The 24,936-nt window shown below is 40.4% G+C and overlaps 4 protein-coding genes across 6 annotated transcripts in view; 2 read left to right on the top strand and 2 right to left on the bottom strand.

Annotated features, from left to right (window-relative positions):
- LOC106919493 (vacuole membrane protein 1-like) overlaps nt 1–1,720 on the bottom strand; it is a 72,333-nt gene extending 70,613 nt beyond the window's left edge. The window contains exon 1 of the mRNA XM_014989885.2: nt 219–1,720. Coding sequence (XP_014845371.2) covers nt 219–564 — 346 coding nt within the window. The 5' untranslated portion in view covers nt 565–1,720. The remainder of the gene's footprint in view (nt 1–218) is intronic.
- Nucleotides 1,721–8,838: 7,118 nt separating this feature from the next.
- Nucleotides 8,839–13,556, top strand: LOC106919482 (uncharacterized). Its single transcript, XM_088012489.1, has 11 exons — nt 8,839–10,292; nt 10,380–10,538; nt 10,681–10,783; nt 10,877–10,927; nt 11,724–11,777; nt 11,871–11,924; nt 12,034–12,093; nt 12,182–12,246; nt 12,358–12,407; nt 13,148–13,199; nt 13,284–13,556. The coding sequence occupies exons 1-11, from the start codon at nt 10,246–10,248 to the stop codon at nt 13,498–13,500; spliced, it is 912 nt and encodes a 303-aa protein (XP_087868615.1). The 5' UTR covers nt 8,839–10,245; the 3' UTR covers nt 13,501–13,556.
- Nucleotides 13,557–15,365: 1,809 nt separating this feature from the next.
- Nucleotides 15,366–17,680, top strand: ptrh2 (peptidyl-tRNA hydrolase 2). Of its 3 annotated transcripts, XM_088012295.1 has the most exons (3): nt 15,366–15,513; nt 16,313–16,403; nt 16,886–17,680. In XM_088012295.1, exon 3 carries the CDS (start codon nt 16,893–16,895, stop codon nt 17,403–17,405), a length of 513 nt encoding a protein of 170 aa, XP_087868421.1. In that variant the 5' UTR covers nt 15,366–15,513; nt 16,313–16,403; nt 16,886–16,892; the 3' UTR covers nt 17,406–17,680. The 3 variants fall into 3 exon arrangements, with proteins under 3 accessions (XP_087868421.1, XP_087868420.1, XP_014845369.1); XM_088012294.1 differs by lacking the exon at nt 16,313–16,403 and having other exon boundaries at nt 16,710–17,680; XM_014989883.2 differs by lacking the exon at nt 16,313–16,403 and having other exon boundaries at nt 15,374–15,513.
- A 1,443-nt stretch (nt 17,681–19,123) lies between these two features.
- Nucleotides 19,124–24,936, bottom strand: part of cltca (clathrin, heavy chain a (Hc)) — a 28,142-nt gene continuing 22,329 nt past the window's right edge. The window contains exons 22-30 of the mRNA XM_014989882.2: nt 24,676–24,833; nt 24,317–24,589; nt 23,873–24,190; nt 23,653–23,784; nt 23,455–23,565; nt 23,200–23,370; nt 22,457–22,678; nt 20,834–20,909; nt 19,124–20,403 (exon numbers count right to left, since the gene is read on the bottom strand). Coding sequence (XP_014845368.1) covers nt 20,270–20,403; nt 20,834–20,909; nt 22,457–22,678; nt 23,200–23,370; nt 23,455–23,565; nt 23,653–23,784; nt 23,873–24,190; nt 24,317–24,589; nt 24,676–24,833 — 1,595 coding nt within the window. The 3' untranslated portion in view covers nt 19,124–20,269. The remainder of the gene's footprint in view (nt 20,404–20,833; nt 20,910–22,456; nt 22,679–23,199; nt 23,371–23,454; nt 23,566–23,652; nt 23,785–23,872; nt 24,191–24,316; nt 24,590–24,675; nt 24,834–24,936) is intronic.

The following is a 24,936-nucleotide window of genomic DNA, read 5'->3' as shown; positions in this document are numbered from 1 at the left end:
TCAGGGTTAGTGAGGCATGTCACACTTTCCTATCTCATGAAATCTTAACAAAACTCTCACTGTGACATGAGGAACTATGCATTTTGATGGCATGTGAACACTTTTGCAGGGCACTGCATCCTGTAAAGCTCCATGCACTCAGATTTTAAACATTTGTATTCAATCTTCATGGGTTTAACAGTCGTGTTAGCTGTTGCCCAGCTGTAAATTAGCGTTACCTGTGAGTTCTCCGTTTTTATGCTTCTTGTCACCGAGACGCCTCTGAGGTTGCTCGCTTTCGGCCCCGTACTCTGCCATCATTCTCCTTCCGCTGACAGGGAGTCCTGCTGAGGCAAGAGTACGGGGCTCAGCATCACGCAGGCTGCTCGCCAATCTGACACGGGTCCTAAACAAACACAGACTCACACGCAACCACGCATCGGCCCAAAACCTTCTGAAAGAAGCTCTGCCGCTCTCCAGCCGAGCAGCCACTGTTTTCCTGCGTTTTACTGGTAACTCTATCTGGAATGTGTCTGATTTAATGACTGCTTTGAGTGGCATATGGTACTGACACTGAGAGCACATGAAAGAGAGAATTCTTGTGTTTCCCGTGCCTTCACCATTTTGCAACAAAGGGAAAGGAATTCTAATATTCTCTCAGTAAACTGAAAGCACACTCAGAGGCCATCCCGTTACAGTCAAAGCCACATCTTCAGAGTCAGAAGTTCATATTTTTGTCTTTTGCATTGAGTGGAACCATCTTTAAACTGTCAGGCCTTCAGGGTATCCTTCTAGTATGTTTTTGTTCTAGTTTCCAGTGCAAATATTTTTGCACTGGAATTAAGACAAAACTAACTTTTTAGTGAAGTAACGTTTTAGCACGATAACTTGTTTTAAGGCACTAAATCCTTAAGAACGATAGAAAAAAACATTAGTTCCACTGGCAGAACATTTCACTTATGAGATCTACCAGATGTACATTTTCATGCCAAAAAGTTACTTTTCAGCAAGTTAGTTTTGTCTTATTTCAAGTTTACTATGATATTTGTACTAGAAAGTAGACCAAAAGTATTTGGTGAGACTTTGTGTCTTTGCAGTGAAGCTTCTCACAATAATTTGGTGGTTTGGGGGATGCACCGATAAATTGGCCCCAATTTCTTTAATTTGTGAGATCAGTAATCGGCCGATACTTGCGTGAAGCTGATTTTTTCCACTGATCATATCGAAAAAGGTTTAAAAATCCACCGCTGTCCCCCTCTGCTCTGCCGTGAGAGAGGTTTGACAGAGATCCACCCACCAGGTCATGTCTGCACATTTGCAGTTAACAACAGTCATCCCACTGTTGCCAAATCAGCCACTTTACTTGTATATTTAGCAACATTTCAGACAAAAAAAAAAATCATTATCAGCCAAAATTGGACTTGACAGGTCAGGCTTTTTAAATATCAGTGACCAGCCAGAAAACTGCAATCGGTGCATCCCTGTTTGCTGGTATTTTGACCCATTCCTCCTGACAGAACTGGTGGAACTGGAGTCAGGTTTCTACGCCGCCTCGTTCCCACACACCTTTTCAGCAAGGTACACCAATATTCTTTGTATCTGAGATCAATGCTTTGCAATGGCAGCATCAAAACAGTTGCTTTGTTGTCCTTAAATCCTTAGACTCCCCTTCCACTTGCACCCAACCTTGAGATCTGGCCTCAAGATTTCCAAGTAATATTCCTTCCTCATGATATCATCTATTTGGTGAAGTGCACTAGACCCTTCCTCAACAAAGAGCACACTCCACATGATGTTTCCACCCCCATACTTCCCAGCCGGGACTGTATCCTCCCCCCTTTATCTCTGAAATGCATGAATGGTCATTACGCTGCAGTAGCTTAGGCACCAAAAACACTCATTTCTGGGACAAGAGAACCCATTTCCTTCCTGCACAGTATGATAGTTAGACATTCCTGTGCTGTTGTTACTTGCATATCAATGTTTGAACAGAGACACTCTCAGGTAACTGGAAATCTTACCCAGGGTTGAAGCAGACTTGTGGAGATCCATAATTCTCCTGATATTTTGGCTGATTTCCTGATGATGTCATACAAGGAAGGAGAGTGTTTGCGGTACAATACACCCACATATGTGCCTCTCTTTAACACAAAATGTTAATTAACTCATTCATTCTCAGAAGCTTACAAAGTCATGATATCATCAAGGGTTTCCCAAGTTGTTTAAAGCTATGGTAATCTTAATGTGTGGGAATTTCACTTTTCTTTTTCCTCCTCATTATTATTGTGGTATTTAGGGAATAGAGATAACGTTGGTAATCCAGTGATCAAAAGATCTGGACAAACTTTTGTCAGATTTACTTTCAGAAAGGACAAAAAAAAAAGTCTTTTCATACAGTAAATGTAAAAAGAATGCTTTCAGTTGTAAGTACAGTGCCAGAAATGTGCATTTTCTGGGCCTTGGTATTTGAATTTTCATGACATATTAGATGGACTTTAGCATGTCAGTTAATACCATAACATGATCAAAAATATTCTACATTTCGTTTCTGTTTTTAGGGAAGTCTTTTTCAGGCGTTTGGGTTTCCCACTCTGGAGTCTCTTTTACCTCAGGAATCTGTCAGCGCGCAGCGAGTCGGGGAATTCTGACTCTGAGGTATGCAGCTCCCCATATGGTGGAATTGTCAGTTCCTCTAGCAAACACTCAGACTCATATGCAAGATTAAAGTTCTGCGTCCTGTGCTCTAGGATCGGGCCTCTTTTAATACTCTTTCACACAAAGCGCTTCAAGCGTGCAGGATGCATCGTTAGACTCCTCAGGCTTCTGGGGCCGAAGCTCCAGATGTTTTTTTTTAACAGATCTCACAAGATGGAGGAAAATTTATTAAAGCCTGCATGAAGCTCCTGGAAGATTTACTTGCCTTCTGTGCAGTATGTTTGCAAAACATGTTACTATTATCTTAAAGAAGAACAAAACAGAATAAAAATCAAGTAATTTTCTTAAATGAAGTTGACTTCTGGTCAACAAAACACGGAGAAGCAGCATTCAGCTTCTCCATGCTTCAACATATTTGATGTGCATGGATCGTTTTTTATGATGGCACTTGACAAGATGTAGTGTTTATTGCTTGTTTCATATCTGGTGACTGGATGATGTTTTTATGACACAATTTGAACTGCCTTGTTGCAGAAATGTACAATACAAGTAGGTAAACTTGAGCTTACACTCGACTTAGCAGAGTCTGAAATGTTTGTCAGTATTTATAGAAGCTGAGAAAGTTTAGTAACAGCTCATGGGCTTTAAAAAAAGAGTTCATTTGTAGACAAAATAGCTGTAAAAAATTCTAAAAGTAAAAGTCTGTTCCTTTTAGGACATACTGAATTACTTTATTATCCTCTCCCAAAGATACAGACTTTCTTACTAATATTTAACGTCATCGTCTTGCGAAGTTTTTCTTCGATCTTTCATATTGCGCCTGCAGCTCCTGTTTTATATTTCTGATCCACTTCAAATCTGGGATCAGATTTATCGATTTGTGTTCAATCTGTCCCATAAAGCTCCCTGAACCGATGTCTTTAGTAAATAGAATAACATTAACTGAATAGTTAGACTTGTATATAAACAATACTAGACTGTGTGTGCCAAGGACAAGAAAAGACATCAAGTATTGTGCAGTTGCATGAAAAGATTTTTGAAAATATTAGAAAATGACGTAGTAAATTAATTGGGCAATTCAATTACTTGATAAACTGCTAATACCTGATACACGTTTAAATGCACTTTATAAAAAAACAAACAAAATATATTTAGATATAAAATGTTTAATCAACTCAATCCAATCACATTTTTTTCTCAATATCTTTTTAAAGAAACCCAGCCAGCTGCATACAGGCTCTGATTTTGCGTCCGTCCTCCATGTTTAGAAAGCATGTGGCGACAGTGGAAGGAACGACTCCCTTTCAACGGGGAGAAACCTCCAGCAGAACTGGAGCAGGCACACACAAAAATATCCAGAAACACTGACCCAGGTGTACTTTCTATGTTAAAGAAAAGGTAACAGCAGCAGCTTCTTTAACTAAACAGATAAATTCTGAATCACTGGGATGAAAATGATGCTTACGTATAGTTAATGGAATCAAAGCTCAGTCAATGGATAACGGATTTAACATAGAAAGACAAAGTCGAGGTGACACAACTTAAAGCAACAGGCAAGATGTTGCTTGTGTGAAGAGGAGAAAAAAAAAGACAGAGGGGCCATAAAGTTAATTACAGCAATAACTGCAGGTTAACGCATGTCGGGAGAGGAGTAGGAAAAATCATCAGAGTGAGAAAACGGTCATCAGGATCCTAAGCCTGTAGCAGCATAAGCCTAAGTCGCTGTAACTATAAGCTTTACCAGAAAAAGAAAGTTTTAAGCCTAAATGTTTAGCCTTGCAGACAAAAACTAGTAGCTGCTTCTATAGCAGGATGATAACTAAAAGATCCACTTTACGTTTAGAAACTGTAAGAACCACAAGTAAAGTCTGAGAGCGAAGTGCTCTGTTGGAAACATCTGGACCAATCGGATCTCTGATGTTTGACGGAGCCGGAAAATAAAGGGCTTCATGTGTAAGATAGAACATTTTTAAATCTATTTTGCATTTAACAGGGAGCCAGTGAAGAAGAACTAATATTGGTCCAACTTTTCCATGAAATCATCCCAAATCTTGGGTAAGCTGAAGCGTTTTTAATGAATTTTTGGACTTCCAGATAGTGAGGAATTGCAACAGTCCAACCTTGAAGCAACAAACTTATGAACCAGCTTTTTTGCATCACTCTGTTCCACAATATCTCTCATTTTTGGGCAATATTGTGAAGGAGAAAGGAGGAAGTTCTAAGATATGGACTTCAAGTGAAATAAAAAAGAAAGATGTATAGATATGTGTGTGTGCTATATGTGTGTTGCAGTGAGCAGAGATTGATTCTTATTTGAAATTGTAGATCCATTCTGATATTTTTTTTTCTTGAGGATTGATTTTAGACTATTTCACCTTGCAGTCATATGAATACCATTATAACACAGGTGAAAATAATAATTTTAAAAACATATGACGTATTTCAGGACCCTGGGCTTTCGAAAGGAACTGCAAACAAAGGCTTTTCATCAGCTTTTAAGTCTTCGGTACACACCACACCTTAATAGTTGTTCTCGAGAAACCCTGTAATTTGTTTTTTTAAGGCTGCGGAGCAAAGCAGGTGTTAAGGAAAATGGCTTAACACTGTGCTTTAGTGCAAAATATCCTGGTTGCGACTTCAGTCGTGAGAACAGTCCATGCAAAAACATGGCCCTGTTTACGTGGCATATTATCTGTGATATAGAACAGCTACTTCACCAAAAGCGATGCCTAATAAATCGTTTTATAACACCACTCCTGGCTGTGAGAGGCACAGTAGCACAGCCCTGCTCCAGAGATTGCGCAATCCCTCTCCTTCCAAAACAACCCTGTTGAGTAACTCCGGCATGGAAGACAATACCAACCTCAACGCAGGACACATAAAAAAAACCAGGATGAGAAATTCAATCAGCTGTAATCACGTTGCAAGCAGCAGCAAACGCTGAAGGGAGTTTATAAATTCACCAGAGTGTAAAGCAAGGACGGGCCTTGCACAGAACAGTGTTGTGTGTTAAAGCGTTGCATTGTGCAAGAGAGGAAACTCACCGTTACAGCTGGTGTTTCTTCCTCAAGGACCTCTGAGCTCAAATGAAACCACTGTGTTGGAGCTGCACTGGTAATATAGGGCAACAGTATGTTACCCATGAACTGCATCATAACTTGAGTACAGGGTGTGGTGATGAAGGGGGCCAGCGAGGGATAGAGTACTGATACAGGGTGGCTGAGGGAGAAGGGGGGGGGCTGATAGAAAAGAGACACAAAAAGAGGGGGAAATCTCATCATTTGCCCGGTCCAACCCCAAGAGAGCCAGTCTAATTAAAGGTCTATAAATAAGTGGATAACTTTCCTGGAGCACACTTCAAACATGCACCAGTTCTCTGCTGGGCTTCTCGCAGCGAGGGAGCGAGCGGCAACTGGGCAAAGAGAGAGCAGCTAACTCCCAGACTGACCACAGGACTTCACAGTTTTCAGGTCAAAGCTGTAGTCCTCAGATGTATTTCAGTACGCCTGTCGCACTGCCATATATTCATTTCCTGACATGCGAAGACGTCCAGCTTGAACCTCATGCTCCGGCATCGCCTTTCCGGGTAGCTGATACAGTAGGACATGCAATTTGATCTCCGGCGAAGTCGGTCTGTCATGGATTTTTTTTAGGGGGGACATGTTGACAAATTGCTTGGCGTGAGCGTTGCAACTTTGATCCATCAAACCTACAGCACATATACGGCTCCGAGGAAATAGAGCTAATTATTTTACGTGAAAGAAAAGTTATGCTAATTAGACTGGCCCTTGTAGAACATCAATACTAGCACCTATGGAAGCCTATTTCTGCCATTCTGATAAAAAAAAAAAAAAATCATAGTTATGACTTAGCTGTCACCTTAATATGAGATACTCTCGCATAAGTCACTATTGCCAAAATAGCTAACTACTAAGTCATTATTATGAGATTATATCTCATTATTATGGGATACAATCTCATAATAATGAGAAAGCTATGCAATAATTATGAGATTTTTTTTTTTTATCAGAGTGGCAGAAATGGGCTTCCATAAGCTACAAACTTAATATTTAGTAAGCAACCTAAATATTTATCTCCAAAATATTTAGTTTGAAAGCTAGCTAAATATTTAGCTTCAAGCTAAATTTATAGCGCCAAATTTGCTAGCAAGCTAAATATTTAGCTACGAAGCTAAATATTCATAAATGGACAAATAATTTTGTGAAGGTATGACTTTGAAAAATTTACCACCATTTTATTTATCTTATGACCAGTTAAATAACCCAAATTATGAAGCAGGTTAAATCCTCTCAGAAGTTGCATTGTGCTTTGAAAAATAAAAAAAGATCAAGTCCAAATGAGACTTTCAGTCTAGAAAGGGTTACAAAGACATTTCTTAGACTCCTGGACTCCATCAAAACACAGTGAGAGCCATTACCCACTAATGGAGAGAACATGAAACAGTAGTGAATCTTCCCAGGACTGGCTGGGCTATAAAAATGAGCACATTAACAACACATCCAGAACAACATCTAAAGTACTCCAGTCCTTGCTGCGATAGTCAAGGTCAGGGTTCATGAATCAACAATAAGGAAGAGACTGGGCAAAGACGGCTTCCATGGGAGAGTTGTGAGGGCAAAACCACCGATGGCCATAAAGAACATGAAGAGCTGTCTCACATTAGTCAAAAACAGCTTGATGTCCACAAGACATTTTGCAGAATATTGAGCTGATTGAGTGGACAAGGGGTGTGTCCCATTTAACCCGACACGAAACTAAGACTGACATCATGAACTCTGTTCCCAAAGCGAAAATCCTGAGGGAGAACATCTGGCCTAAACAAAGGAATCTGAAAAGACAAATAACCAATAAAACATAACTATGCCAATAATATCGGCACTCAAGAACATTCATTCACCTCGGCATGCTGAATGCTTGAAGTGGTTTCACCAGCAGCTTTTTGCAATCAATTTTCTGATCATTTTCGACGACATGTTTGAACTGTTGGTAACACTTTATTTGAAGGGGGGTGAATAAGACTGTCATGACACTTTCATAAACATGTCATAACACCTGTCATGAACATGAATAAGCCTTCATGAATATTTATGACTGTTGTCATAAAGCGTCATTTGGTAAATTATGACACTTTTAATACAAAGTTGACATTATTCAAAATGTCTTTGTTATGACAACTTGACATTAACCAATAAATCATTACTGTTTAAACTTTATCTTTAATAACATAAAGTTACCTAATTTTTAAAGTGCAATCAGTAAAACTTTTATAACAAATTTATATCAGTAATGATTTCTTGGTTAATGTCAAGTTGTCATAACAAAGACATTTTGAATAATGTCAACTTTGTATTAAAAGTGTCATAATTTACCGAATGACGCTTTATGACAACAGTCATAAATATTCATGAAGGCTTATTCATGTTCATGAGAGGTGTTGTGTCATGTTCATGACAGGTGTTATGTCAGTCTTATTCAACCCCCTTCAAACAAAGTGTTACCGAACTGTTTAACAGAGCACCGGACTTCCTTACCAGTTGATCGTTTGCTCTTTAAGTATGGGGGGGAAGAAATAAAAAATTACACCATGATGTTACTGCATAACCAACCTACTCTCCTGACAAAGTAGAACACATGCACGAAACAAAAAAGTGGCACAATATACCAACCACAGGAAAACAAACAATACTGCTTTAGTTCTTCATGTTTAGACTCAAGAGAGGCAGTTTTTCAGACAGCTCCACATATGTGGTAGAATAAGAGTGACAACAGCTTTGCAGCACTGGATTTATCCACAGTTTCTGCAGTGCAGCAGGGCCACACCTGGGTTTCATTAAACAAGATCTCAATTCTGATTTCCAAACTTATGGAAAGACGAAAACAGTGACGAAGGCACTGACTGCTTTATAAGTTTTACCCCATGTGTGCAGAGCATGCATAATGGGGTCAGCAGAAATGAATATCTTTAACTGTTTGAAAACAAGAGGAGGCTGATACGTGGAGCAAGTGTAGCCTCTGCTGGCTACACTTGAATCAGCGCCACTCAAGTCAGATCCAGTTTCCATTTCCTTAGAAACTTCCTGTTATGGGCTCCGAGGCGAAGTTACTGTAAGGTTGCCGAGTGCATCTGAAATTAGCGTTGGATTTAAAAGCGGGTGACTCAGAGCAGAGACCATTTCAGCGAAAGCTTCGATTCACCCGTATTTTCTTTAGAGTTGGCTTTAAATAGGCCGGACTTTCTGGTGGTTGCAATTTGTTGCATGTGTTTTGGATTGTTCCCCTACTTTAGAGGTCAGGTCTGAAGATTAACATTTTTACATAGCAATCATAAGACAATGAAAGCAAATTGACATAAAAATGTGATCCTTTACTGTCACATGTAGAAGCTTACTGGTTTGTTTTAGATATGGGAATTTGTCGCTCGGTTCACTAAAACCATCAAGCTTTTGGCTCACGGATGATTTCTCAACATTTTGTGCTGCATAAAATGTAAAGCTAGATTTGGAAAAATAAGCACTGATAAAAAACATTCACATAGCGACACAGAAGGCTACAAAAATACATTTAATTTAATGTAAAAGAAAAAAAAATGAAATGAGAGATTTTCACTACTTTTTTTGTTTTGTTTTTTAAATATTTGTGTCCATTAAAATTGTACAAGATTTGTGTGCAAATTCACCATGAAACTTAAAAGAATTGAGATTTCTAAATTATAATTTTCATATTACAATTACATTCTGAATTATAAACACTACCGTTTTATTTAAACCAGTCCAAAAGTAATGTTGCTGTTTGAGAGAGCAACGCAGCTTGAATGTTGGAAGAAGAATAAATAAATAAATAAATAAATAAATAAATAAATAAATAAATAAATAAATAAATAAAATTGTTTGCTAAATCCACAAACATTTTAAATAAAACTACATATATGACCAAACTCTCAATGTGAGTATAAAAACAACTTAGTCAACATACACATTTCATTTGAGAAATTCTCTTTTGGGATAAACAAAGTATTTTAAAACTGCGCTGGTTCTACTACTGCCACCTACTGGTGTGTTTGTGCTTTACAGTTTCACCACAAAGCATGGGACATGTTTCATTTGACATCAAATCACTGTCTTTGTGTCTCTTTTCGCTCCTTCCACACCTGTAGTCTAATTACAGATAATCCGCACTTCCCTCAACAGGTGGCAGCGTTAGCCAACCCTTGACTCCTTCAACGTAGCTCAACGCAAAGGCGTTTAATGCTCGTTAGTTTTTATAAGTGAAAAGTTTTAATATAGTGTTCATCAACTGTGCAGCCACCCTGTTGCTCTGCCTGAGCAGTTTATGAAAAACACCCATGTGAGGACTTATTTTCTAGAGTATTAACAGTAGAAAAAGAGTTCATGTTTGGATTGTAACCCAGGGAGATTCATTTGGATTTCTCAGCCATGTTTAAAAATCCGGATGCAGCTGTGAGGTCACGGGGAACGGAACCGGGCTCGGTGAAGTCACAGCGCAGAGCAGATTGCAATTGAGAGAGGCGAGCATCGGTCAAGAGTAGGACAGTGCGGTACACCTTGGACAAACGCAAACCGGAGAAACAAAATGGAGGAAGCTTACACCGTCGTTGATGAAGAGGCTCCCGCCGCTGTGTGAGTGCCCGGTGAAACGGTACGCTTGTTTTGTTTTGTTTTAACTGAATGATGATCAACTTACATACATTCTGGTGTTCTGTGCAGAGAAATCAAAGACATCGGCAAACGATATGATCTGGCTTTAAAACAACACAGGCTGACAAAGGAGCTCTATGAAAAACTAGTCGATCAAGGCCAAATCACGGAGGAGCTGATGGGAGAAATGGAGCAAGAAAATCAAAACCTGACCAAGAAAATCAAAGAGTAAACTCAATTAAACTTTTTTGTTTGGTTGTTTGTTTGTTTGTTTGTTTTTTACAGAAACCGTGACATAAAAATGACAAGAAATCTAGTTTCTATAACGAGCATGATGTTTCTCTTGAAGAGCTGTGTTATCGTTTTTCAGGTTAAAAGAACAGATAGAAAATGAGAAGATATCAATTGAAAGGAATAAAGAACTCATGCGGCAGAAAGATTTAGAAGAGAAAAAAGTTAAGATTATAGAAATGGTGAGTGATTAGCCTTAAGCGTGTTTATTACAGTTCTGGCAGACACCAGATTTACTTGCACTGATGCCTGTTGTTTGACGTTGTTCCGTGTAGGAAGATTATCTGGAGAAGATGAAGGAGGAAAATCAGCAGCTGGCTGTTGAGGTACAGGAAGATTTCTCACAAACAAAGTGTTAACAGACACTGACATCTGCTAAGGGCTTGGTAAATGCTGATACAGCATTAAAGACTGCAGGGAACAACATTCATATAAACATGTAACCAGGGCTGATCCACGACTCAGCTCCTCTAGACTAGCCAGCAGCAATTAGCAAACACCTGGTGGAACTGTGTTGATGTCAGTATTCTCAGTGCAACACTGGCAAAAATGTTATTAAAGGGTTAATAGAGGAGTGACTTGATGACTTCCTGAAGGCGGAGTTTCAGAAAGAGCAGGAGCTTTTAAGGAGGGAGAGGCCCGATTTTAAGGCACTAAATATTTTTAAACTGTTTTTAAATGTAGTATTTTATAACTGAAGGTAACATAGTTACGTGATTGTGCTATAAAATGGCAGTATGTGCCTAGATAATAACAATAATAATAATAATACTGCCACTTTAACAATAACCATGCGGGAAAGATTATTTTGTACACTTTTACCAACTCATCAACTAATTTAAGTCTTACATTTTGAACCATTTAAAACAAGTCATCTATGCGGAAACTGTCAAATTAAATTTAACAGTATTCCTGAGTTTAACAAATTTCATTCAATAGAAATTCCTGAGGCCCCTAAATAGTGGCTTAGTGTGTGTGTTTATATATATATATATATATATATATATATATATATATATATATATATATATATATGTATGCGCCTTGGGCTGGACCTGCATGTAACCGATCTGAAGTCATTTCCATCCTCTTCTGAAACGCTCTCACTCTGGTCTGCTTCAGCTGGAGGAGCTTTCAAAGCACCATCAGGAGGAAACAGCTGAGAATATAATCAAGGTGAACTTTTACTTCATTTCAGTTCATGCTTGATGTATTATTTTTGCCTCTTGGATGGGTCACTTTTCTTCTTTGTTTCACTGAACAATAAAGGAAAACCAGAAGATCCTGGCAGCCCTACACAACAAAGACACCCAAATCGAGAGAGTAAGAATACTGCCATGAATAATTCTAGCTATGAAGAGTTAATGAGCTTCACTTTTAACATGACCAAGTTGATTTCATGAAAATGTTCATCTGAGCATCTTTCCATCAGCTGTCTGAGATGGAGTGTGACAAGAAAAAGAAGATAGAAAGACTTGCCGACATCATTGAGGTACCGATGACAAGTACGACTGTGACAGAATCTTTAAAAGCCGGATCTGATCGTCCCCGTGACGTTTTGGTGTTCGATCTTTCTGCAGGAACTCAGAGATGAAATTCACCTCCTGGAGAAAAATCTGACAGACATTCAGGAGGAACAGATCCTGTGAGTACCGACTTGTCAGCTCATAATGGTAGAATGAGTTTGTGAAGCTTTGGATTCTGCAATCAGCTAAATTCGTCTCGTCTTCCATCCTGTTTTTCTTTGGTTTTACAGAACGGTGGTGAAATATGAACCAGTCCCAGAGGTCCTACATTCAGTGGTAAAGATAATATACGACTACGAATCTACATGCATCAAGAAAATCCCTCCTTACTGAGATTATTTCTCTTGAATGGCCGTTTAAAATCATAACCATGTATTACACTAAAACTTTAAAAGCTTCTTATATTAGTAGGTTGCTGTAATTCCTTCTTGTACTTTAGTACTGCATGTGATCACTGTTTATAAATATATATTTACCTGAGAATTAGAACATTTTTAATTAGATTTGTTACAGCTTCGCATCAGTGTAAGTCAATTAAAATACATTTAAAAGATTAACACAGCACTTACGGTCTTAATCTGGAATTTTTGGGATGATTGGATTTTCTAAATGAGTTCCACTTCATAATTTCTCTTTGGCTTCACAATTTGACTAACATTTTAGCAATTATTGAACCTCTGGAGATTGTCACCATCCTCTTCATGGCCGTGGTGGGAAAAATAAGTAGCATCTTAAGTCAGATGCTTCTTCAAATTCACTGTAATACAGACTTCTAGAGGAGGTCCTTCCTGCCATCAGCATGTACAATATCTGAACGAGTTGGATTTAATTTCCCTTTGGGATCAATTAAGTATTTTTGAATTAAATTAATATTTTTTTCTAAGACTGACAATCACACAAAAACCTGAAGATGGCAGTGCCACTGCTATTTGGCCTGAGTGTTTTAAAGTAGACCTGATGGACGTCCACATGACACCGCTAACATGTGAGGCTAATGCGCCAATCTGCTGGTGTCTTTCCAGGAAGAAGATGACTACAAGGATCACTTCATCTCTGTAACCTCTAGAGAATGGTACTTATATCCTACAATACAGACAAAAAAATAAAATTAAACCCAAATCTAATTAAAATGACTAATTTTAATTTATTTTTTTAGTCCGGTCAGCTGGCCGAAGTATGTTGCTAGGATCCTGCAGAGAGGAGTCAAGGCACTAGGATACATAATCCTCTTTTTCGTCCTTTTTGTAGTCATTTTGTTATTCCTGGCGTCGAGCTTCAACGTTTCTGATTCGAACTGCAACTTGTGGTTGGTAGCATTTGAGTTTCTGGAGCCCTACGGAAGACTGAGATACAGTGTTGCTCCTGTTTTTTGATCCACAGACATGGTACAGGCCATGGGAATGGACAAAAAAAAACAAGAAATGGGTTAAAATAAAACCATAATAAAATTACAGCTTCAGTTGTCTGAGTGCTTTATGTGGTAGTAGAAGATTAATGCACACACAGAACGTGAGATACAGTGACCCAGGACTGATGCCGTTAAATGCTGTAAGAAAAACCACTGAGATTCTTAAACACCCTCACGTTTCCCACAGTGTGCTCAAAAGTCTGGTCTCTCTTCCACTTACTGTGTTTTTGCCCCTCCTCCCTTCTTCCCTTCTCCTGCTTTTTCTTGAAGCCTGTCACTGGTTTGTCCCTCCTTAAGTGCCTCCTGCCTTGTGGGCTTTGTCTGCTGTTCAGCTCGTGCTCTGGATACAACACAGATGTTACCTATTTGATGCTCTTCAATCTTGAAAAAACTTGACTTATGTTACAGCCTTAATGCAAACTGTATTAACATTCTTTCTCAAAATTGTTCACACAAATACCCCATTACGACAATGTGGTTTTCTTTTCTTTCTTTTTTTTTCTTGCTAATTTATTAAAAATAGAAAACCAAAACATCAAATTTACATATTGTTTACAAATTGCCAGTGGTGTCATTGGTCCGCACTCCCAGCTTTTTCTAAAAACATGAATAAACAATGCTTAGCCTGGAGGGATGGAGTGGGGGGGGAATAAAGCTTGGCGGGCTGCCAGGCTTATAATACGCTCAGGAAAACCCTGTTATTTAGTTGTTGCTGAAAAACAGCTATAATAACAAACTGGTAAACCTCCATCCATTCATTATCTAAACATGTTTATTCCTGCTGGATCATAAGGGGAGCTGGTGCCTATCTCCAGCAGTCATCGGGCAAAAGGCGGGGTTGCCATTCCATCGCAGGACTACTAACGAACAATAGCAATGAAATAATAACAATAATAAATAGCTACTCAAGATTGGGGTCACAAATAACCAGTGTGGTAAAAGTTATTCATATCTTCAAAAGTGTCATTCGGTAAATAATGACACTTTTCATACAAAATTGCTCTAAAAGTTGCATTGAAAGTCCATTAAAAGCACCAACTTTGTATGAAAAGTGTCATTATTTACCAAATGACACGTCATGACAACAGGTGTAGACATTCATAAAGACTCCTTCATGTTCATGACAGATGTTATGTCATGTTTATGACAGTGTCATGTCAGTCTTATTCACACCCCGTCAAATAAAGTGTTACCATTTATTTATGAACGCTACAAAAGTACCTCTAGTTGTTTTGTGCTGCTGATGTGATTATTGTGAAAAATGATCACAGTGACCTAATATAATATAAATATAAACCATCACAGTGATTTATATTTATATTAATATAACATGCTCCTAATAGAGCATGTTATATTAGGATGTCATAAATATGAAAAGGAGAGAAGATATATGAGGAGAGAGTTTGAAAGTATTAAGGAAAAGGTTAGTTTATTAGATATTTTGAGGAATAATTTGGGGAGTAACATACAAATAACTATTTGATTTTTAAAGAAAACTAAATTATTTCACAGAATTTGATTATAGTAGGTGTGTTTGTGAATGTGTGTATGATATAGATGGCTAGAATACAAAGTTATGTATAAGTAAGTATATTTGAATATGTGTGTGTATATATGTGTATTTACATGTATAGGTAGGATTTATTATTTTTTTATTTAATTTTTTTCTGGTAGAATATATATATATATATATATAGAGAGAGAGAGAGAGAGAGAGAGAGAGAGAGAGAGAGAGAGAGAGAGAGAGAGAGAGAGAGAGAGAAAGAGAGAGAGAGAGAGAGAGAGAGAGAGAGAGAGAGAGAGAGAGAGAGCAGTAATGCTAACAGTTTGTTGCCAACCGCCAGTAAAACCAAGAAGAAGAAGCAGCTATGAGCAGCAGGGGGCAGCATGGGGGAAGTCAGCTCCTGCTAAACTCCAGAAGAAGAATCCGCACGATGCAACTTCTTCCATGCTTTCAGTCCCGCCCATAGAGTTTCAGGTATGAAACATTTTCTCTGTAAATAAGTTCGGCTTACAGTTAACGTTTTGAATCTTTGTAAAGACGATCATACGTCAGAGGCGTTCCGGTGTATGTAGTCTGGAAGCTAACTAGGTAGCTAACTAGCACGGCTAGTTTCTGTTTCAGCCTCCAGATCAGGAGCTGCTTGTTCATTCATGGACTAATCCAATCCTTAATAAGTGTGCTGCTCTGTGTTATCAAATCTGAAATGAACTGAAGTGATGACAGTTGTAGTTGTCTTCAACTAACTGTGACGAACCCCATTCATTAACAGAATCTGCAAGTGGAAATGATAAAATCACTTAATACATTTCACCTTCAGTCATAGTTTGGCAGTGTTTACCCCCAGCTGTTTAGTTTTCTGTTGGTGTCGAACAAGCTAGTTCAGGTTTGAAGAAACAAAGTATTATAGTTTATGACCTGGAACATGTCGAGAAACTAGATATTTTCTACCTGCTGCTCCTTGTTACCTCGTCTCCCCAACTCCGTTAATGTCGTGTGTAAAAAGACCACTGTTCAACTTCACAATCGACCAGTTTTATTCGAACAATCGAAATGTATAAAATCACATCAGAAACCAAAGCCGCAAAGAAGAAATTAATTACCTTAGAAAAATGCAAAAATACGAAGACCCTAAAACAGCTAATCTGAGCTGTTTTAGCTAAATTACTTTTACATCAAGGCGTGTTTCCACTGTCTGGTGCGTTCTAACGTTCAGTTTAGAGGTGGACTCAATTTCAAACAGCCCGTAATGACGTGTTGCTGTTTTTCTCGCCAGAGACCATGCAAGTATTTACCAAGGCCAAAGGATGAATCTGTCCACTGTCTAAGCTGTCCTCCCTGCGCACTATCCTGCGCACTATCCCAGGGTATGAACAATAGATGTGTTCATTTTCATACTGAAACATTTTACTCAAGAAAGCGGGACCACAGTTGATCAGCTGTCTGTGTTTTTCATCCCTTCAAACCGGTTCCTGAACCGCACAGAGCTCTCCTGACTTCTGACCTCTGACCCAGGGCATCAAACAGCAGAGTTTGATTGGAAAAATTAGCACACGTTTCATATATCTTCAAACTCAAAGGAATGTAGAAATATTGAGTATCTGGAGTAGAATTGAAGCATTTCAAACTTTTATCAGATAAATAAAGGATTGATTTATTTTACTGTCTAACAGGAAACAGGAGACTTGTCCATTGTGACCTGGAACCCCTGGAGTGGAGCTGTTTGGGGCCACTATTTGGTTGTTTTGGGCAGCGCTTACGTGGCGTTCCTGTTGCTTCCCTGAAGTTGCAGCTTGATTAAAAGCTGCCTGTAACGTAAACCTGAGCGTGTTCCTGTAACTGTCTGCAGGCTGAACATGGATGCGCTCTACGGTCCCCTGGGCGTCGCTGCCGCCGGTCTGGGCTGCGGACTCTTCCTCGGCTGGCACCTGCGGACCCGCCTCAGCCCCGCGTCCAAGAGCCCCATGAAGTCGGAGGAGAAAGGCTCCGCCGAGGACAGCGTGATGGGAGAAGGCGGGGAGTTCAAGATGGTGCTGGTGGTCCGGAATGACCTGAAGATGGGCAAAGGGAAGGTGGCGGCCCAGTGCTCCCACGCCGCAGTGAGCGCTTACAAGCAGGTTCAGCGCAGGAGCCCCGAGCTGCTCAGGCAGTGGGAGTACTGCGGCCAGCCGAAGGTGGTGGTGAAGGCGCCAGACGAGGACACCCTGATGAACCTGCTGGGCCGGGCCAGGGAGGTGGGACTCACCGTCAGCCTCATCCAGGACGCAGGAAGGACTCAAATCGCGCCCGGCTCTCGCACCGTGCTGGGCATTGGCCCCGGTCCGGCCACGCTGGTGGACAGCGTCACCGGAGACTTGAAGCTCTACTAAAGTTTTGTTCATACATATATATATATTCATTTTTAGGACAAGATTTCATCAAAACTGTTATGAATTGAAATGATCTGTGCTGAAGATACTTTTTACGCAGCACCTCTCCGAGTAAAGCAGAAAGTGTAAGAATCGATTTGTTTTGTTTCTGATCGTAGTTTTCAACGTTTGAGTCGTTCTGAACCTAGACGGTGAAGTCGGTACTGGCATTGCATGTCGTTTCTACAACAGGATGTGATTACAGATGTTTGTTAAATAAAATAATGGGCTCAGCATACAGTCATTTGTCTTGCCAAAGTCGCACCGATCCAGATCCGATACCAATCCAGACATGAGGCTGAGGATATTTTTCTAAGATTATAAATTGTCTTTTTTCAGTCATGTAACATTTATGGCTTATGGAGTTTTAACAGGGCAGAATTAGGGCAAGAACAAGAATGGATCTTTGGATAATTATGGTTGCGCAACATTGGTTGAGTCTTACTACTGAAAATAAAATAACCAAAGAAACCTCTAAACTATGGGAGACTATTTGGGCCACTGGGGAAATAATCAGATTAACTCCAAGCAAAAATGCACAGACGAGATATAAATGGTGGCTTTACCCAAACATTATTTTGTCTACAGTGACATGAAATCAAAGCTTTAAGATTAAGGTGACAACCATTTTTTACTTCCAGTACATTCCCAAATGTACCAGCAGAGGGCGCCAGATCCCTATATTTATATTTTTATGGAGGTAGATGGAGAAAAAGTTTTGTGCGCCATTCTAGGATTAGCGTCATTTATTAGTCATTTCAAAAGTTAAACTCATTAAGCGGTGATGCATATCAAGCGTTTCTGTTAATGTATCTTGGAGATGAAAACTCAAATATTTATCAGAAAAAGATACAAGAGTAATACTTAAGTATGATCTAAAAATATCAGGAAAATTGCTAGCTCCCATAGAAACGACGAATCACAAAAACGTAAATTCTGAAGAAGCTGGTTGTTCACGATACACTGTATCCACGCACGATTATTGGAGAGTTGAGTGGAAGGAAAAAAGTGCCATAGAAAACCCGCACAAGCAACATCTTTGAGAAAACTGAAGCAACGCCAATTCCAGTTTGAGACAAAATTCACAAGGTTAAGAGTTTTAAGACTCTTAAAACCAAACGCAGCCATTTATCTAGACCTTTTAGAGCACTTCCTGCTTCTTCCTACTGATTAGTTTTATCACAATGCTGATCAATTTCCAGCAAGACTTGGCACCTTTCCACACCATCAAGGTACCAAATACTGCCCAAGTGACCATGATTATGTCCTCTATTGGCCACCATAGCGATTTGACCAGAACCTTAAGGAGAACCTATAGGGTACTGGGGGAAAATAAAATGCAACACCAAACCCAACAACACAGCTATCAAAGCAACATGGACTTCCTGCACACATCAGGCTGATTTCCTCCATGCCACATCGATGAAGTAATTCACGCAAACTTTGAATACTGAACCAAGTTTCCAGTAGCTCAACAATGCACAAGTGATTTTTGGGTTTTCATAAGCCACAAACCAGAATTATCTCCATTTGAAACTCGGTAAACTTTAAGGCAATAATCGGATGCATAAGTAATCCCTAGTTTGGGGTCATGAGCACATTGCTAGAATCACACCAAATATTAGCTACGGATGGAAACACACTGGTTAGAAAAACTAACAAAAACCAGGACACCACTCTTGACAAACAAAGCCTTTATTTTATTTTTTTTAAGTGGAAACAAAACTGCTGTTTCATTCATTATGATCCTGATTATGCACAATCAAGTATCGTAAGTGCACAATTTAAATCTAAGGTAATTTAGATAAGAATATAAGGAGTTAATGATTGATTTTTCTGTATACAAGCAAGCCTTTAGTAAAAATGTCAACCCCCCCCAACGTTTTGACAGTTTCAGATTTGGATGAGTAGGTCAACTGAAAACATTAAATGAAACACCACAACGGGACACAAGAAAGTGTGGCGCAAAAGAAAAACAAAAAGAAAAAAAGTCTCCTGCAGGATCGGCAACAGTGACCAAACTGATGCAAACCAGAGTAGGACAGGGGCATGTTAGTCACACACAGGTCTGCAGTCCCTCCTGAGGCAGAATGGTCCCATGTTAAAGCAGTGTGTAAAGCACATGGAAATGTTTTCTGAGAAGAACTGAGTTTAGAGACTTCTGCATAGGCTTTTGCTGGAAAGAATCAAACTTTCCTGTACATCGTATGGAAAATAGTCTTAGATTTTCTTCAACCAAACAGCCCTGAAGAGGGAGCATGGGGGGGACCAGTAAAACGTAGTGTTTCAGGATTATGGTCGTGAAAGCAGCAGTCTGATATTGCGAGAAAAAAAAAAACACACGAAGCAAGTTTTGGTGTCTGAATATACTACAATTCAACGCATTGTACAGTGGGACAAAAACGAAGCTGCTCACACGAGGACAGGAAAAAGGTTCTACATTATCTTCTCACTATAGAGTGCAAAATCAGATGCTTCAACAACAGACCGTAAATCTGAGAGAAGAGAACTGGCTCTCCTCGCAAGCCCACCCATTGTACATTAACCATGTCCCCATTCAAATAAAATACAAGAAAATTAATCTAGTCAATACGGAATGTGAGGAAATTAATCTGATTTAATCTTTTTTGACAAACTGAAAAAAAAAAACTGAGTCCTTCATGACAGTTTCAAAGGAAAAGTAAAAAAGAAAAAAAAAAAGTAATAGTTTGTCAGTATCATCTCCCCGCTCCCAGTAGAGGGCAGAGAGGCGATAAAGGTGTGGTGAAGGACTGTTGGGAGACGGATGGAGCCTGGATGTGGACAGACGGGAGGCGGGGGGGTCTTCACATGCCGTAGCCAAAGCCTGGCTGAGCTGCTGGCTGGGCGTAGCCTGCAGGGGCCTGGTAGCCGTAGCCGTAAGCTTGCTGTGGGGCCACGGGGACGCTGGGGCCTGCTGTCAGCATCAGCTGAGGTGTTCCTGGAAAACAAAAAACAAATATCTAAACCAGTTCAGTTGATCAAATGCTAGCCATCTTTTTTTTTTTACTCTAATTTGTTTTATTTTAAATTTCAGGGTTCCCCCAGTGTATTATAAGCCTGGCGGGCCACCAGGCTTTACTTGCCCCACCAGGCTAAGTGTCATTTGTTGATTTTAAATGTTTTTAATTCACCAGTAACAAGACATATTAAGCTAGGTTCATAATTTAGGTTTAAATTATGATGCCTGCTTGTGCACCTCTGAATTTTTGTATCTTAACATTTCTAAACAAAAACACAGTGGGCTGCTGGGAGTCCAGTCTTTCCAGGTTTCCTGGGGGAAAGCCTGAATTTTAATTGAAAATCCTGGATAAGAAAGACTAGCAGGAGATTAGTAAGGCGCTCGTGTCGACAGGGATCACAGCCGTTACCGTAGACGATGGGTTGCGTCTCTGTTGCCTGCTCCTCCTCTTTTCTTACGGATTCTGAGGTTTCAAGCTTGTCGACCTGCATTGCAGAGAAATAAACATTTAGTGCAAAGTCTAAATGCTTTGCATATTTATACAAAAAGTCAACATGCTAGAAATGGGAAAATAAGTCTATACAAAGCAAATATTTTAGATAATTTGTCCATTATATCCAGGCTCTGTCTCAATTTTTAGATCAGTTCTCAGATTCGGTGTTAAATACTGATAAGCTCATAGTGAGGGATTTTAACAGTCATGCAGACACAAAGTGCAACCTTTAATATTATGTTACGACTCAACTGACTTTACTTAAAATATCCAGACATTTTGTCTGCAGAAATAAAGCAGAGTGTGAACAGTTTTCCCATTGTTGCTCAATGTAACAAAGAACTTGATATACAATAGTTCAAACCTTGGTGAAATGGGGGCAGGAATTGGTGAAGTAGAACCTAATGTCATGCATTTTTGTTCAACTTTAACAGCAAAGCTTCTAAGAGTCTGTCCCAGCCTCATTCTCTGGTGGCTAAAACACCAAGTACAGATGTCCAACCACCACAACAGTCCAAATATTTTCCAAACTGCCTGACACACGGAAAAATGTCAGAAAAAAATAAAAAAAAAATCTTCAAGCAGCAAGTCAGATGCAGCAAAAAGCAAAACGTGTCCCGAGAAGACAAGCAGCAGCACAAGCAGTACGATCCACTAAACATCTCCACATCCACATTCAGCTGGTCCATGCCCATTAACAGATGCTGGCTGTCACTGGAGGCAGCCCCATGCTGGGTGAGACACTGCTGCTCACATCAACGCTGCAGTGTGGTGAGGCCAGCTGTCCAGGTGCTTCCAACTGTCTACTGCTACGTCTCAACAAGACATGCGTCCTAGTTAGCAGCAGACCCATGTTAAAACCTCCCATTAGCTTTTACTCAAGTCACTGGGAGAAAAACTCTTCAGGCTTTCTAGAGATAAAAATCACACCTTAAATAGATAAACTGTTAAAGTGAATTTTCAAGAAAACAGAATTACATCCTGCTCTTTTTTATGCACTCCACTACAGCTCTGAGGTTTTCTTCGGAGACTGAAGCATTTCTTCAAACACTGCAGTGACTAACCCTAGGTGATGATGTAACATGTTAAAGCTAAAACCATGCACACTAAGGGCTGCAATCTCCCGAGCAAAAAACCGTGTTCAGCTTTCACCTTTTCCTTAACCGCTTCAACCTGTGAGGGGAAAAGGCGCGGCACAGGAGAGCAGGATTAAGTATCGCCTTTCATTTAAAGACAGCCGTTCTGACATGTTAAAAAGGTGGTTAAGAGATGCACCAATCAGGATTTTATTTTTATGACTTCATCTGCCAATTCTAACCTTTTGACAGATTTAAATCAAATAAAATTTAACAAAAACATGGGAGTTTTGTCTTAAGGCATTTTAAAAATGGAAAAAAAACTATTTGTTCTTGACCTACCAATATTAGATAAGAGTGCATCAAAGTTAAATTGTCCCACTGAGAACCTGATCCGATTGGTGCATCTCGTTTTATTTTTTTTAAAACTGCATTTGATAAATGCAGAGGTCTTCCCACATACCTTGGAGAGGTACTCCCTCATGACCTGAATGAAGTATGGCATAGAAAAGTCCATGATGTTGTGCCTCCAGGCGGTCTCCAGCACCACGTCGGGCCGCAGCAGGTCGTAGCAGGAGAAAAGGCAGGCGGCGAAACACTCCCTCTTGTTTTCCTGCAGGAACCAGGCCAGCAGCTCCTCTGCCAGCTCCACGTCTTTGGACTCTGACGCGTACTGCATGGCATCCTATCAGAGAGACGACGTGGAAAAGCTCACTAAGTTTATTTGTATTAATTAACGTCCCAGTTATGAATCAACTCTAAACAGGTGGGGTTTTAGCCTCAGCTTTTAGGAACTCCGTGTTTCGGCCGTTATGCAGTTTTCTGGAAGTTTGTTTCACATTAAAGGAGCATAAAAACTGAACGGCTCTTTATGTTTGGTTCTGGAGATTGAGAGCATACCAGAACCAGAAGACCCAAGTGGTCTGGAGGGTTGATATGACAACAGCAGATCTTCATCAAGTCATTCAGTGATTTATAAACTAGCAAGAGTATTTTAAAGTCTATTCTTTGAGCTACAGGGAGGCAGTGTAGGGACCTCAAAAGTAGGATAATGTGCTTCATCTTCCTGGTTTTAGTCAGAACGCCAGCAGCAGCATTCTAGATCAGCTGCCTTTTTTTTTTTTTAAGCAGTCCATGTATCCTTTTTCCAAAAAAAAAAAAAAAAAAAACTTTTCAACAGTCAGTTCAAGGAAGTAGAAGCAGCACCTTGTAGAGCTTGTCCTTCTTGCACAGCTCCACGCTCTGTTTCCAGCGGTTGTTGCCTTTGAAGAGGTAGGCGGCGATTCTTCTGAACTCAATCAGCTCGTGTTTCTCCAGACGCTGGGCCAGCGAGATGTTGTCAAAGTTGTCGTAGGCATCTATTGACGTCCTCAGAGCCTGAAACAAGCGGCAAGTGGAGCTCAAGAGTCGAATTTAAAAAATAAAAACCAGAAATCACAGTGTGACGTCAGTCGAACTCACCTGATAGTCCTCCTCTGTGATGAAGAGGTTGTTAAGTGCTTCGTTGACAGATTTGTTGTTGTGGTTCTGTACTGAGCGGAGGTAAGGTTTGACCAGAGGCAGCTGCTTCACCTGAAAACACACACACGCACGTGTTCAATATTGATGGCAAATATAACTCAAACGGCTGGACCTTGGTGTGTTTATCAGTGTCAGTACCTTAGAGAAGAAGTTTACAGCACGAGAGTGATCCAGTCTCGGGGAGAGCACCATCAGCAAATCATTCAGTAACAAAGGCTTGAACTCCAGGTAGAACTGGACGGCTTTGTAGTACAGCTCTACGTTGGCCACCTACACATGACGCAGATTGAAAGGATTTTAGAAAATCCACTCCAAGACGACTAAAATTTAGACATTTCTCACTCCGACCAAGCCGTACTTTGGTGATTATGTCTTTGAACTGGCCCTCCTTCCAGGCGTCTGTTGGGTGATTCATCATGGTGATGATGGCGTTGTCGAACTCCTCGTACTTGTCGTACAGGAAGACCAGCTCGGCCCACAGGTGCGCCTGCTCTGCCGCCCTCAGCACCTTCGGGATGTTAACTCGGGACCAGAACAGCTCCAGGTGCTCCCTCATCTTCTGGGGTTTGAACTTTGAGTACAGGATGGCCAGCTCTGTGAACATGCCCATGTGAGCGCGCTCCAGGCCCAGCGCCGCCTCCAGCATGGTGATCAACTCCTCAAAGTAGCCACGATCCTGAGGGAGACGTGACAAAAAGATAGGTTGACTACTTTGGTCAAACATGGCTGATACAGATATCGTATCGGTGCATCTCTAAGAACACTTTCATAATAAAGGTTAAATAAATGTGATGTCACCCACCTGGTAGTAGTTGATGAGCTCCTCCAGCTCATCAGCGTGCACCACTATGTGGAGGCCGCACATCTGGGCCAGTCTGAACTCCTGGCCGTCCACGCAGGCGAAGCACACCTCCTTCCAGGTGCGGGTGCTGTTGGCCTTGCGGGCTCCGTCCACGGCGGCTTGGTACTCTCCCAGGTGCACCAGAGTGGAAGCCAGGCGGCCGAAGTTGGAGACGTTGTTGTAAAGCAGTTTGGCCGCTTCGTACATTTTCTCGTCGTAGCAGCGGTCGCCGACCTGGAAGATGAAGGTGTAAAGATCCGGGGTTTAAACGTGGCTCGGGCAAAGAAGGGAGTCTGGCCGTGAATCGGAGTGAGGGCGACCTGCTGGATGTGAGCGTTGTTGGGTCCGTTGATGAACTCCTCGAGTTCGGCCAGGCGGTTGGTTTTGGCCAAGGCGAAGATCAGCTCGGTCTCCACGTAGGACTCACGGGCCTTCTTGCGAGCCATCTGGAGGAACTTGACAAGATCCTCCCAGTTACCTGAAACATTAACATGATAATCAAAAAAAAAATTATTTTAGTTCTGGCTGTGTGCTTAGGCTTATTGTCCTGCTGGAAAGTGAACCGTTGTTCCAACATGGCT

Source organism: Poecilia mexicana, unplaced genomic scaffold, assembly GCF_051168715.1.
Source record: "Poecilia mexicana isolate PSO_F unplaced genomic scaffold, ASM5116871v1 scaffold_14, whole genome shotgun sequence".
NCBI lineage: Eukaryota > Metazoa > Chordata > Actinopteri > Cyprinodontiformes > Poeciliidae > Poecilia > Poecilia mexicana.
This window is presented reverse-complemented; position numbering and strand designations above follow the sequence as displayed.